Raw genomic sequence first — 16,406 nt, 5'->3', positions numbered from 1 at the left:
ACCATGATGGTGTTTAGTGTTTTTGTGAATGACACGGTTTTGATTCATCAAGTGACTCTCCTGAAAACCTGAAATGTTGCTACTTTTAGAAATATCTATCTATCTATCTATCTATCTATCTATCTATCTATCTATCTATCTATCTATCTATCTATCTATCTATCTATCTATCTATCTATCTATCTATCTATCTATCTATCTATCTATCTATCTATCTATCTATCTATCTATCTATCTATCTATCTATCTATCTATCTATCTATCTAGTCTAGGCTAGTGTGCAACATAACAGTTGAAACATATAGGACACAAATTAGCCGGGAGCGATGACTCGGTTCAGTGAACAAACCGTCCAAATGATTCTTTAAAATGAAACGGGGCCTTCTCATTTATGCTCCACGCCAGTTGATGGCAGTAATCGGTGTAACGAAGTGTCGATCGTCACAACGTAGGAAAAATCAAGAAATTGCATTCTGGGATCTCAGAACAGCCATCCTCCATCTTGCTTTTTAACCATACAAGATAAATGGTACCGTGCAGTTAAATCACGCTGTTATTAAACAATTTATTTCCAAATAAGAGTTTCGTCTACAAGATTATTATCATGCTGTCGGGACTGATCCCTTAAGTGTGTAATTTGGGGCTTGTTTCAAATACGATCGGGTGCTTGTACTCGTCTATCCGATGCTTTAGAGGTGTTCAGTGTCCTGATTAGTGCCACTGAACTCTAACGGCGTTTGAAATGGGTCGTTCGCGGAGCCGCAGCTCTTCCCGCTCCAAGCACTCCAAAAATAGTAAGCACAGTAAAAAGCGAAGCCGCTCTCGATCAAGGTCCCGGGATAAAGAGAGGAAGAGGCGCTCGAAGTCTCGAGAGTCCAAAAGGAGTCGGAAGAGAGAGTCGCGCTCTCGATCCAAATCCAACACGGCCGCGGCTCGCCGGGAAAGGGAGAGAGCCGCCTCGCCGCCGGAGAGAATCGACATTTTCGGCAGGGCGATAAGTAAGAGGAGTGCTGTAGACGAAAAGCAGAAGAAAGAGGAAGAAGAGAAGAGAATCGAAATGGAAAGACAGAGGAGAATGTGAGTACGCACACTTTCCACAAAACCTGTCACGAATGTTGTAGAGTGGATGTTGTAGGACCCATACTAAAGTATACTGTGGAGGTACCATTTTTTTGTACACGTACTATCATGTTCTGAGGAGTGTCTTGGATTACCATGCAAATACGACAATTTCAGTACAATATTATTTACATGCGTGTTCAGTCCACATTTCAAAGGATATCAGATAATCCCACTGTGTCATGGTAACGTTACTGATGTTACATTATTTGAATGATATTACTTTAGTACACCAAGCTTCTGCCAAGCATACCGTGGTAAATCTGAGGTAAAGTTACATGTAAACAACGACACACTACCATTGGACCATGTCCAAAATACATCCATAATACATTGATTTTTTTGGGTTGTGGAGTGACTGGATTCACAAAATCTTAATTTTTGCTCTAATATGTAATTATGCACCAGTAAATCAATCAATGTTGTCTGAATTTGAATTTTGTGTCCTCTAGGGAAATGATAATAAACAATACTATCTTCATAATCACTGTCATACAAACAATAAGCAGTCAACATAGTAACGTTAATTACGATGTATAGTTACTAAACATAAATGTTTCCCCAATCATTAATACATTTTAGACTTAAAAAATCTATATAAGTGGACCACTACTGATAAGCTGACACTTTGAAGTTGTTGATTTCCCATGCACAATGGCAGATAGCATGTGCATTGCATTTCATGTTTTTTACCTGTCCTGCTTCATTTCATAATTAGCATTAAGTACATTTTAATTTTGCGTTACTGACTGACTGTAATCTTTTGTTCCTTAGTCGACAACAGGAGATAGAGGAGCGGCTGATTGAGGAGGAGACGGCGCGCCGAGTAGAGGAACTTGTGGCCAAGCGTGTGGAGGAGGAGCTGGAAAAGCGAAAGGATGAGATTGAAAGAGAAGTGTTGCGACGGGTGGAGGAGGCCAAGCGCATCATGGAGAAGCAGTTGCTGGAGGAGCTGGAGAAACAGAGACATGCGGAGCTGGCTGCTCAGAAAGCTCGGGAGGTAACTTGCATGTGAACAGGCAGCACAGAATGTATGTGCTTACGAATGTTCTTGTAGTTTTGTTGGAATTGGACCTATTTCACACCACACACACACACACACACACACACACAAAAGCAAATATTTAGGCATTCGTATTAAAGGGAAAGTTAAGCAAAAAATTCATTAAAGGGTTAGTTCACCCAAAAATGAAAATTCTGTCTTTAATTACTTACCCTCATGTCGTTCGACACCCGACAGACCTCCGTTCGTCTTCGGAACAGAAATGAAGATATTTTAGTTGAAATCTGATGGCTCTGAAAGTCCTCCATTGGCACAATGGTACTCTACACTCTCAAGATCCTTAAAAGGTACTAAAGACGTTGTTACAAAGTCCATCTCACTACAGTGGTTCTAAAATAACTTTATGAATTGGCGACAATAGTTTTTGTGCGCAAAAAAACCCTAAATAACGACTTGCATAGTGTGACGATTTCAAAACAAAGCATCATGAAGCATTATGAATCACTGAGTCGATTCAGCGGTTTGAATCGCCAAATTTCAGCAGTTTGGCAGTTTGACACGCGATCCGAATCATCATTCGGCTCAGTGATTCATAACGCTTCGAAGCTTCATGATGCTTTGTTTTGAAATCGTCATCACTATGCAAGACGTTATTTAGGGTTTTTTTGCGCACAAAAACTATTGTCGCCGATTCATAAAGTTATTTTAGAACCACTGTAGTGAGATGGACTTTGTAACGACGTCTTTAGTACCTTTTAAGGGTCTTGAGAGTGTAGAGTACCATTGAGCCAATGGAGGACTTTCAGAGCCATCAGATTTCAACTAAAATATCTTAATTTCTGTTCCGAAGATGAACGGAGGTCTGACGGGTGTCGAACGACATGAGGGTAAGTAATTAATGACAGAATTTTCATTTTTGGATGAACTAACCCTTTAATTACTCACCCTCATGTCGCCTGTCATCTTCGGAACACAAATGAAGAGAGAGATTTCTGTCCCTCCATTGTGAGTCTATGCAAATACCTCTTTGATGCTTCAAAAAGTTCATTAAGCGATCGTAAAACACATTCATTTGAATTAAGCAGTTGTTTTTCAAATTTTCTAAAAAGACTAGATCACTTTATATGTTAAACAGATTTAATTTAGGCTTTTATTCCACATTTAAACATTGATCAGAGAACATAAACAGAAGCTCAACCAAGCCTGCTTTGACACACAAGAATGAACCTCATTGGTTCTTGCAGAATCTCAAAAGTGATGTGTAACACGAGAATGAACCTCATTGGTTCTTGCAGAATCTCAAAAGTGATGTGTAACACGAGAATGAACCTCATTGGTTCTTGCACCTAAATTCAATCTGTTCATCATGTATAAAGCGACTGTGTCTCTTCAGAAAATGTGGACTAAACGGCTCAATTCATATGGATTAGTTTGACAATCCCTTATGGAATTTTTGAAGCGTCAAAGTGGTAGTTGTCAATGGAGGGACAGAAAGTTCTCAGATTTCATCAAAAGGTCTTCTTTTGTTTTCCGGTGATGAACAAAAGGTTTACGGGTTTGGGACAACATGAGGGCGAGTAATTAATTTTCATCTCTGGGTGAACTATCCCTCTAACTGTGCAATAGGATCACAGGAAATATTCAATATAGTTACCCAGAAATCACATTATTTTCGGTTGGGAGCTGCAGTTTATTTGTGGGAAAGCACGACACAAGCCTGCTGTCGCTTTCCTTGCATACCGTATGAGTGTGTGTGGTGTAAAACAGACCTTAAGGCTCTGATATACTCACAGCGAAGTTCTCTTTCATCCTTCGTTTAGGGGTAAAAAGAAGTTTGAAATACCGTTGCAGTGTTAGCGAAAATCCCGGCGACGCCCGCACTGCTGAGAGCGACGATTAGATGAATATGTAAATATATGCTGCGCACTTTCCTTGCAATAACAAAATAAACACAAAAAAAATGACAGCGGGGAGAAAACAGCTGCAGTTTAGGAAGCATGTGATCATAGTGACCTGGATATGTTTGCACCAGCTCCGCAATTCGGGACTCCAGTAAAGTAAAGTCACGTCACGTTTATTTATCCAGCACTTTATACAATAGATTGCAAACATGAAAAAACTATCAATGTCGCTTCTAATTAGAAGTACAACCTCAGTTTTTTCTCTAAAGCGGCTGTCTGGTGTGTTCTTGTTTTTACTCATGGATGTCTGACCTTAATTTTCCACATTAAAGAAGGCGGAGCCGCAGAGTACACACTTTACCTATTAAGTAATCACCATGGACTAGTTTGAAGGCGTTTAACAGTTGGAGAGAAAGTTCGCCTTGGCAAGCCGTTTAAAACTCCTTAAACTCCAAACGAACATGTTTTGGCCTGATTTTGTTCTAAATAGGTTCAGTTCGTTCTTCGATTTCGCTTGAAGTATGTCAGGGCCTTTAGCCTAATTCCTCTCAAAATTAAAAGTGAATTTTTTTTTTTTTTTTTTTTAAATAAATAAATTGTACCTCTAATCTTACTCACATCATAGTAGCACTGAGTTTGACAGATCTATAATTCTATTATCTTTAAATTTCATGTTTCACAGTTTTCTTGAACAAAACGGCTCATGCACAACTCTATTCTATGCTACTCGCCTGAACTTCACTATCCCTCTCAGTTGTTTATGAATAGAAGTGATGATTTGTTCACGCTTCTGTTGCTCCTATACACCATTTGAGCTGACTGCTTCTCAGACGTCACTTCACTGTGTGGCCTTTTTTCTGAGAGAGATGTAAGTAGAGAAGTACCGAGAACACAGGTCAGTGGTTTGAAAGAACCTCCCTTGCTGATTGGTGGTACAATGTACTTAAAAAAAAAAAAAAAAAAAACGTATTCCCAATATGACCCTGACTCCTCTAGGAACTTTATTCGTGAGTGAAGGACAAGTTTACTGTAGGTTTATCCATGTCTGGTGAGCTCAATGTATCTTTATTATCTACTCATTCATGTGTTTGCTCAAGATATGCCACTTATTTTTGTGAATATTTATGATTTCTGTCGCTACAACTCACATTAAAGTGGTTCGACTTTGCAGGAGGAAGAGAAATCGAAGCGTGAAGAGCTGGAGAAAATTCTGGTGGAGAACAATCGCAAGATAGCTGATGCTCAAGCTAAACTGGTATGTGTGTTTTTGTTATGTTTCATTTCATATAAAATTTGAGTTGCATAGTTGAAACAATGGAACAATTCATTAAAGTAAAAAAATAACAATAGTTTTATTCAGCATGGATGCATACAATTGATTAAAAATGATAGTAAAATATTTTACAGTATTGCAAAATTTCTATTTCAAATAAATGCTGCTCTTTTAAACTTTTATTTCTCAAAGAATCTGGGAAAAAAGTATCACTGTTTCCACAAAAATATTGTGGATAAAGATGCTCATTTTGGTTAATTCTCCCGACCGACAACCGCCGTTTATTATCCGAATATTAACCGTTAACTGATAAGATTATAATATTGAATTGGCATTAAATAAAAATACAATTGACAAGTGTCTGTGACCTGTTATAAAGACCGTTTTTACGAGTTTATTTTACAGTGCAAACAGCAGCATACAGATCAGCTCAACAACAACAGAATCCGGGTTCACACATTATCAAATTTTCACGCACCTGCAGCGTCTCTGACAACAGAGAAAAACAGAATAAAATAATATAATAATAAAACCGGAATCGTTTTTTTCCGTCAGACTTTTTTTCGTCAAATAAAAATAGCAGGCCTACCTCATTTCACAGCTTGACTGTTTTTATATGTTTTTTTAAAGTAACATGTCTATGTGATGTGGGGTTAGTCTGTAGTGCAGCCTGTTGACAGTTAGACCCGCGGCAGAAAACACCCTCTCAGATAGCACTGATGCCCCGGTATTATATATATATATATATATATAGAGATAACGCCTCGCTAGAGTGGCCAGCTTCGGGAAGCGCCATCCATTTGCTTTCCACCAGTCAAGAGCTTGTACTACTGTTGTGTCTTAATAATGCGTAGTAGTGTTGTAGTCAAGACCACCTAATCCGAGACCAAGACTTTGAGGGGTTGAGACCAAGACCAAGACCAGACCAGCACTCCTCAAATTCATAGAGATCCACATTACCACCTGAAAAATGACTCATAACTTATAATAAATATAATTAGAATAAGACACTATATAGAGCTGTTACCAATCAAATAAAATCATTAACAATGAAATTCATCTTTGCGCTACAGAGGTGATAGAAGATGCATCTGAATTGGTAAATTACAAATACATAAATAATGTTGAGGATAATGTTTTTTTTTTAATGATTGAATGTTTGTTAAAGGTCCCGTTCTTCGTGTTTTTTTGAAGCTTTGATTGTGTTTACAGTGTGCAATATAACATGTGTTCATGTTTCGTGTGTAAAAAAAACTGTATTTTTAACACAATTTACTTATCTGTACACCGCTGTTTTCACTGTCCTACAAACGACTGAAGACTTCCTTTATTCTATGAAGTCCCTCCTTCAGAAACACGTAACGAGTTCTGATTGTGTCAGCGGTTCCCGTGTTGCGATTTGACAGCAGCTTAGCGAACGTAGCACGGTCCTGTGTTGTGATTCGACAGCAGCTTAGCGCACGTGGAAAGGTCACGCCTCTTAACGGGAGATATATACGCGCTTAATAATCTCTACAGCGTCCCTGGGAAAGCCAAACAAAGGTGATTTGACTCCGGGATGAAAATAACAGCGTCTCGACGACATGGCGACAAACACACTGAAACGCAGCACTTCCTTTTCTCCACGACGTCCTCTTCTTCTCCACGTGGGACAGCAACAAGACCACGCCCCCTTTTTTCGCGTTTTCTTGTGGGCGGAGGTTAGTCTGTTCTACTGCTCTACTGACGTAATTAAAGCAGGAAATACCAGGATGTAGTCCTAACCAGCCGTTCGCTGTAGGCTTTGAAAGGGAACTTCTGTTAAATAAAATATCTCGCTTGGCATTGAACTTTGAGCTTTATCATTTTACAGGTATTATTTATGCTCTAGCAGCAACATTACACACTAACTAAAGTTTGAACAATGGGATCACGAAGAACAGGACCTTTAAAGCAATATCATGTTTGCAGTCATGCTCAAATTTGTGAAGAAATAAGTTATTGATTGCATCTGAAGCACTAAGTTTTACATCCAATCACATTAATGATGTCAATAAATAAATCAGACAATGCACTGGCAATTTAGTAATATCCCAGCAGTTGTGGTCTTGACTGGTCTTGAAACAACATCCCGAGTCCTCTTAGTCTGAGACCAAGACAAGACGGAGTACAAATGTGGTCGAGACCGAGACAAGACCAAGACCGTCAAAAAATGGTCTTAAGACCGGTCTTGGTCTCGAGTACTACAACACTACCGCGTAGCATATTTTGCAAGTAACCTTGTCGGCCTTTCTGTTAAAATGGTCCCACACAGTTGGCCTACTACTTTTCTATTGCTTCATTTTGTCTTCATAGCATTAATCGGTCAAAATTCGGTTAACGGTTAAACAGTCAATATGAGCATCCCTAATTGTGGAGCAGCCCAACTGTTTTCAACATTTATAATAATTAGAATGATTTCTGAAGGATCATGTGACACTGAAGACTGGAGTAATGATGCTGAAAATTCAGCTTTGACATCACAGAAATACATTATATTTTAAAATATAGTGTCTTGGTCTCGAGACCAGTCTTAAGACCATTTTTTGAAGGTCTTGTCTCAGTCTCGACTGCATTTCTGCTCTGCCTTGTCTTGGTCTCAGACTTGGAGGACTCGGGATTTTATCTCAAGACCGGTCAAGACCACAACTGCAAGGATATCACTAAATTGCTGGTGCATTGTCTGATTTAACATCATTAATGTAATTTGATGTAAATCTTACTGCTTTAAGTGCAGTCAATAACTTCTTTGTAATGTGATTTCTTTTGTTACTCTGCTGCCGGGTTCAGAATCAATGCAGCATAGTCTCAAAAATGCTCAAAGTGAATATAAATTTATATTATTTTTGCAGGTGTAATTGTACCAATTCAGATGCAACTTCTGTGCCATGAATTTTATTGTTATTGATTTGATTGGTAACAGCGCTATAGGGTCTTACTGTTCTAATTGTATTTATTTATTAAATATAAGACATTTCTCAGACAGTAGATATGGATCTTAGGAGTGCTGGTCTGGTCTTGGTCTTGACTCGGTCTCGCACTGCCTTGGTCTTGTCTTGGTCTCGCACTGCCTTGGTCTTGTCTTGGTCTCAACCCCACAAAGTCTTGGTCTCGACTTGGTCTTGGTTCAGGTGGTTTTGACTACAACACTATTAAAATATATGAAAATAGAAAACAGTTCATTTAAATTGTAATATATTCCACAGTATTACTGTTTTTACTCTACTTTTAATCAAATAAATGCAGACTTGGTGAGCATAAGAGACTTAATTTAAAAATATATTTTTAAATCTTACCGACCCCAGACTTTTAAGAAATAGTGTATGTGATTGAAATTAAGGGCAGAGAAGCCATTTAGTTTGACGTTAACCATCAAACCCTTATGTTTTGCTTGCTGCACAAACTTGGGTCATATTCAGAATCTTCAGATAAAGCAATAAACACTGTTCTTCGTGTCAAACACCTAGAATCATTTCTTATTGGCCTTGCTATCTTCTCATATAGAATGAATGTCCCCTGCACTGTGGCCATGTGGAACATTAATGTTGCATAAGCACTACTTGACATGTTTTGTTTTCTGGAGCTCTCTTTCTCAATAGAGCAGCCTTTGAGCAAGAAAAAAAAGAGACCACCGTTTAGTTTGGTCCTGATGAATTTGTTTACAAACAGAGCTTAAATAAGGCATACTCTCCGTTACAAGCCATAAAGGTCCAGATGCACCTGTCAACACTGACAGATGTGGTCTTGCCACTGTCCGGTTTGTCATAAATGATTATCCTACATATTGCAAGTGATATAAGATTCTAAATTAAACAGGCTGTTGGTAAAGCACTTTTGTACATTATGTTGAACAGATTGCTTGAAGCTTTTAATTAAAGTGTGGGACTAGTGGTTATAAATGCATTTATTTATATATTGTGCCAATTCATGCTTAAAACATTCAAGACTATTCATGCATGTATTTTATGTACATTTATCTTAATATAACTGCATGTATATTGCATGAACCATAACCCAAGATGGTCACCATTCCAAGATATGGCGATGCTGTTGTTGACGGTTAGGGATCAGCCAATATTATATTCACATCAGGGCTGTTAGGATATCAGATTTTTCTCTACACCATTATTGGGACCAAAATAGTTAATGATAACTATCATTAATGATTCTTTTACTATGATTATTTTTCGGTAGAATCATACCATTTGCATTCAAAAGCAACATTTAGACTTAACCGGTTTGAAATAACTACCTTCTGTGAACTGATGTGTCTTCTTATCACAGAAATTATATTATTTTATAGTACACTATACAGTGATAAAGGCTATGTCAATTGGTCAAAAAGCAACATGTGCCAAACATCTTTCCAAACTTGTAATAAGCGTTTACAAATCTGTTGTCAAAGAGAACATTTAATCAAGTGTTTGAAATAACTTACTTTTGTGATCTGACGTGCTTCACATCACAGAATGAGGCAAAAATTATATTATTTTATAATATTCTGTACAGTGATAGATTCGCGGAGTAGAGAAGTGTACAGTACTTTTTTCTTTCTTAGTGAATACAAAAGATTTCCTGACAAAAATTAAGACATTAGTCACAGATCATAATTTAATATTCTCTACCTTTCTAATGATTTATGTTTTTCTGTAAAATATAATAATTAGTAATGCACCGATCATGATTTTACATGGCCGATACCAATTTCCGATTTTTTGGGGGGGGGTTTTTACACCATAAAAGAATGAAAGTATACATGAACAAGATGTTTATTTGGTATTTAACAGGCTAAATTGGCTTTTGGCTAATGAAAGCATGTCCGCAATCCACAATCTAAAAGGAAATTGAATTGGAAATTAAAGGCAACAACTGCATATTCTGCAATCCAAACAAAGATGTTACTTAAATCAGCGTTTGTTTTTAAATTCAGTGTAAAGAAAAAGTCTTTACAAAAAGAATAGAAAAGAAGTATTTCGGCTTTGTCACAAGTTAGTCTGTTTCGTTCTTATCCATTCCAACACGTGAGAAGCTGAGCTGAACAAACGCTCATCTGCTCGTGCAGGGCGTGGAGAGGTAAGCTCGCGCAACTTCAGCTCGTGCAGGAAAGCGTCTCTTCATTCCCTTCAGCGTATCTCCTTCCCTCAGTTCTCCAGTTTCCGTTTGTAACACACAAGTTACATATTCGCGAATGATTGCAATATAGGCGTATGTGCACGCGGGCGCACTTCCGGATAAATCGGCAGAAAAATACAAAGAAAACCGATTTTTGGTCGGTCAACCGGTGCATCCCTAATAATAATAATAATAACAACAACAATTGTTATTATTTTTATTCTTAAATACTTTGTTTTGTATTTTATAGCATTTTTCAGACATGGTAACAGACGTTTTATACATGTGCCACAAAACTTTCAACTTCTGTAGCACCAGTGCTATCTGCAAAAAAAGTTAATGTACATCCCTGCCTAATGTATTATGTTTTTATTACCTTAGAATGAGCTATTTCTATCTCCATACACCGCGGGTCCCCTTACAGTGAAGTCACCATTTTGCGCCGCCATGTTTCTAAAGTTGCTCTAAACGGACAAACTGCTCTACAGAGCACTAGCTACTCTCTGCTGTCTCAGACGATGACATCTTTGTCCTGTGTCGGCCACCGTAGCTTCTCTCTGTGCTTTGAAAGGGTGGGGTGAGCGGTGGGCATTTGCAATTTGCAACCTCGCTGCTAGATGCAGCTAAAATTCTAACACTGCAACTTTAATCGTCGTAATGTCTCTATCTGCGTTTTATCCAGCGACAGAGTGTGATATCTGGATGCGTTTGTCCATATTAGGGTTTTATTTCTCCAATGAGTGTCACTTGTGGACTTTATACCCGATTGCGCCCTCTGACGTAGAGTATGAATGAAACATAAATTACATGCGAGTGTTTAGCGCACCATAATGCTCGCATCATCCTATTTTGGGTAAAAATAGAATAAATACTGCTCTCTAAAGATATTTGTAGTAAACGTTATAATCCATAAGTTTTGATCTTTTATCTGAATGAGCACACTTGTCAGCAGGTTAATTAACATTTCCCGTTTTCAGTAACTTTATATCTGTACAGTGGTCAAATCTGCAAGATAATGGAAGCAGAGGTGAGTGAACAGGTTGGTGGTTTTGCCAACTTTTGCGCTCTGTGTTGATCGGCAAGTCTTGCAGACTGGGGTGATCCTAAAAACCTCCACACTGGCAAACTAACCTTCTTGAAGTGCTGGTAGAGTGTCTGTCATATGCAACGACATGGTTATACACGGCAGTAGCAGCTGCACACTGTCTGCTTGTGTTTTATGACAGATGGCCACCAGTGTTAAGGTGCAATACCGCCACCTACTGTACGTTGGGATGTTTCCCAGATACTGGTGTTGGATTATTTGTGCCATATATGTGTACTATTCATTTGAAATAGAGATGCACCGATTGCAATTTTCTTGGCCGGTTTCCGATTTTTTGTTAGTGAGATCAGCCGATACCGATTTTTGCAGATTGCGATTTTCTTTCTAAGAACTATAATTGACAGCATATACAAACAAAAATCCACTTTTTCTTCAAAGCAAAATTGTATTTTTATTCTAAAATAAATGATTAAACATTACAACAGGATCTTCTCTCACTTAAACAACTTCCAAAAAAATAAGTGTTCTGTGCCTGGAAAGAAGTAGAAATAACAAATAACTGAAATCAGTTGCTTTATGAAACAAAACATTATAAATGGACCTTTTTCTTTTTTCCTTTAGACAAAAGTCTAAAGATCCTATGAATAAACAAACGTGAATTGTACAATACTCCTCCAAATAATAGTTCAGTAATTGGGTAATAAATGTTGCCAGCTAGGGATGACGCGGTACCAAAATTCCAGTAGTCGGTACCAATACCATAGAAATTTTACGGTAATTTTTTACGGTATTTTACAATTTCGGTACCACAGCTAAATGTTTTTTTTTTATATATATATTTTAGGGCTGTCAAAAGATTAATCGCGATTAATCACATCCAAAATAAAAGTTTGTGTTTACTTAATATATTTGTGTGTACTCTGTATAATTATTATGTATATATAAATACAAACACATTCATGTATATATTTAAGAAATATTTGCAAGTGTATACTGTATATACATTTATATAATTTATATTATATATAAATAAAAATATTTTATATATAAATATAATAAATTTTTCTTAAATATATACATGCTTGTGTGTGTTTTTATATATAAATAATCATTATACACAGTACACACACATATATTATGTAAACACAAACTTTTATTTTGGATGAGATTAATCGCGATTAATCTTTTGACAGCCCTAATATATTTTCATTTTATTTATTTAACCATTTAAAAAAAAATTATGTATTAAGTTTATTATTTATGATGATAATCATTATAAGTAAATAATACATAAACATTTAAAGGCTGTATGCTGTTTAAAAGTAAACATTGTTTATAAAAAAAGATCAAGTGAAAAATAATCAACCATTTAAGCATTATTATTATTATTATTATTATTATTAGTAGAGACGTATTATTATTATTATATAGAGCCGGCTCTAAATCTACTGTACGCTACAACAGTAGCCCAATATATTCTGTCAATTAAAAAAAAAATTTAAACCGAACTTTTATTTTGATGGGTTGCCGTGAATACGGTTTATTTTAACCTTACAAGTTTTACAAATGGCATAATTAGGGTCTTCTAGTGTTTGCATGCGGCCACGCTCGTGCTCACAGCCGCATGTACACGGATAGTCTCACGTGTCTCCGATCGGCCGATCACCAATCAGGGCCGATCTTGCAGAAAATCGGCCAATTCCGATCCCTGGCCGATCAATCGGTGCATCTCTAATTTGAAATATACCAGGTTAGCGCAACACCACTAATTCGCATGTTAATATTTCACTCCTAATAAACACCTTTTTCTGTCCTACAGGCAGAGGAACAACTACGAATAGTTGAAGAGCAGAGAAAAATACACGAGGAGCGCATGAAGTTGGAGCAAGAGCGACAGAAACAGCAGAAAGAAGAACAGAAGATCATTTTGGGGAAAGGGAAGTCGAGGCCTAAACTGTCTTTCTCTTTCAAGGCCTCTGAGTGATGAAAACAATGTGGCCAGGATTTCTCCAGACTTTCTCCAGACCACCTCTCCGTGTGAGGCATTTGTGCTGCAGCACAAGTTCTTCTTCATAGGTCTCGTGTGGTGTGTTTCAGATTCTCAGAACAACGGGAACAATCAGTTTGTCAATTTCCCTTCAGTTTTTCCCCCCTGTTTTACCTGTCTGTTTTGTATTACTGACTCTTGTATAGATAACCTCCACTTGTCCTCCATGTAGTATCTGCAAACACATTTGGTGCATTGCACGGGTAGGGTAAAAACGGACCGGCCTGACCTGCTCTCTTATCCAAATGCACGTTATCACTAATTCAAGACCTCAACAGATTTTCCTGGCTGATTCGATTGAAGTATTTTTATTTTTTTAATAGTTTATTCATAGTATAAAGTAATTAGATTGAAAGATTGGCTGGGAAATTGCTTGAACTGGACGTCCATCCCTCTATTTTGAATGGCACAGACCCCTATGATTTAAATGGTTACCAGTCCAACCGAGAAGCATCATAAAACAAGAGTAACCTCCTTTTATCATTTTTACTTACACATTAATAATTGTACATTCAAGAGGTAAAGTGATGCTGTAATAAAGGGTACCTGGTCGTTGCATGTCAGTGAGCTGCGTATATGTTAGTGATGAGAAGCTTTTAGAGGTGATTGAGTGAACGGTTGCTGATTGGCCAGAATTTGTGTTTGTGGTCTGGTTAAATATTTGACCCAGTTATCAAGGAATATGTCAAGAATCTCCAATAAATCCATGAATGTGTCGTGTTTCTGATATCTATTTGCATGTTTGTATTAACTTGTGAAGTTTATCACGATTAGATTAGACAACACTTTACATACAAGGAGCAAGTATCTAAAATCAAATAGGATTAAAGGGATAGTTCACCCAAGGATGAAAATTCTGTCATTTACTCACCCTCATATGTTCCAAATATGAATTTCTTCATAAGATGTGGCTGCCAAAACCGTTTTTTGCCCTTCTTTTTTTCTCCGTAATATTGAGCCAATAAACTGCTTGGTTACCCATATTCTTATACAGGTTTGGAACAACATGAGGATGAGAAAATGGTGACAGAATTGTAATGTTTAGATGTACTATCCCTTTAATAATTTAGTTTATTAATGCCCATCATCGCGAAAAAGAAAAAAAAGAGCATTCCATTAGAGAAATTTTGTCTGGATGAATCTGAAAGGATATGAGATCAACCATACTAAGTGGGTTAACATTTTGACGTCAGGATGTCAACATCACCAAACGCTTTCAATCCGCAGCCTAATTAATAGTTTGTTTGACACCTCTGTTATTTCGGCACAAGCCCAAAGTGCAAATACACAATTGATTCACGCTCGGGCGCAGACCAGACGATGGAAGAGCAAACGCATCACACCTTAACACCGCTCGACATCCAATTACCTCTTACCTGTTAAGTTTTTCCTTTTGATTATTGTCCAAACACGCAAAGGGCAATAAACAAAAGTTGTCCGAGCCGTCGAACAAATGTTTTGATTTCTTTCAGGCGTCGAATATTTTTAGATAGGCCTCCTGTGTGTGTTTTTTTTATTATTATTATCCTTCTCTAAACATTAAACGGATGAAGGATAGCTCCCACAGTGAGTAATATCCTACAGATTTTTCAGACTTTCGAGGTTTGGGTGACTAAGCGGATTAAGTTCGTGGGAAATGCCTTTAGTACAAGCGTCCATAGCGGTTTAAATTAAAATAAAAGATTAATCATTCCATTTCGAACAATACTACACCACATCCGCGCGTTTACACTATTATTTTCAGCGTATGTGCATTCTACATCTTTGTGTGTGTGTGTGTGTGTGTGTGTGTGTGTGTGTGTGTGTGTGTGTGTGTGTGTGTGTGGGCCCCAGGAATAGACTTTTGTCCACTAGGTGGACATTATATTTTAGGTGGACACCAGTTTTAAGTCTCTCCTGTAAAGAGCACATTCAGAGAGATACCAAATGTATCCTTTTTAGTGAATCAATAGCACTCTTATGACAATTATATTTTGTAAATATAATTTAAATCAGATTCATTTTCAAGTTGATTGTTATAAATCAACATCTCGTTATAAATATGACTTTCTGATACAAAACACTGTGGACACCAGGACTTAAAACATATTTATCAGGCATTTTGGACAACAAGTGAATATAGGGAAATAAATTACATATCATTATTCCTATGAAATATTAGATATAATTATGAAAATTATGCCAATTATTACACTTCTTTTATCATTAGGCCTACATGTTGCCCCAAGAACACATTGATATGCAAATTGGATACAGTCTGTATAGATTCATTGCATTGAATGGGGAAACAACATGTATGGCCATTTTTACCTATATATTAAGTAAAATGGTAGGCTATATCAAGTCATTCCGATATTTCTTTCATAACTTAGTTGAGAATAATCTTTAAACAAAGTTTGGTTAAAAAAAATCATGAAACTTAAAAATTGATTGGTGAATGAAAAAAACCGAAAACATTGTTTTTGCCTATAGCCTACATGTCATTTCATGTAATTTTATTAAAACAACTGAGTCATGGAGTCCACTACAGGGGACATGGCATAACATATCAATAAAATATAATGTTTCAATTTGTTTATTATGCTCTAAACAATGTAATGACATGAAAAAAATAGCCTACTAAATTCAAAAAACTTTTTTCTGGGTCCCAGGAGGATATATATATATATATATATATATATATATATATATATATATATATATATATATATAGCTTTTAAAATAAATAAATAAAGTTCACTGAGGCCCCCTATGGGTCGCGTCCTCCCGGTTGAAAACAATCGAATTTGGATCATTTGGATGCCGCTTTGTACCTCAGGTAAACTTTGTGCTCAGTAGCCTCATGATTAATAAAGCAGTACAGTTTCCAGACTTCTGTTTAGTCTCCT

General features: G+C 37.0%; 1 protein-coding gene across 1 annotated transcript; it reads left to right on the top strand.

Annotated features, from left to right (window-relative positions):
* Positions 1-470: 470 nt before the first annotated feature.
* arglu1b (arginine and glutamate rich 1b) lies at positions 471-14,610 on the top strand. Its single transcript, XM_079811996.1, has 4 exons — positions 471-1,077; positions 1,894-2,119; positions 5,195-5,278; positions 13,291-14,610. The coding sequence occupies exons 1-4, from the start codon at positions 743-745 to the stop codon at positions 13,453-13,455; spliced, it is 810 nt and encodes a 269-aa protein (XP_079668122.1). The 5' UTR covers positions 471-742; the 3' UTR covers positions 13,456-14,610.
* The last annotated feature ends 1,796 nt before the right edge of the window (positions 14,611-16,406 follow it).

The sequence above is a fragment of the Gobio gobio genome (assembly GCF_949357685.1).
Source record: "Gobio gobio genome assembly, chromosome: 3".
NCBI classification, from domain to species: Eukaryota; Metazoa; Chordata; class Actinopteri; order Cypriniformes; family Gobionidae; genus Gobio; species Gobio gobio.
The sequence above is the reverse complement of the archived record's forward strand: the minus strand, read 5'-3'. Positions and strand labels throughout refer to the sequence as shown.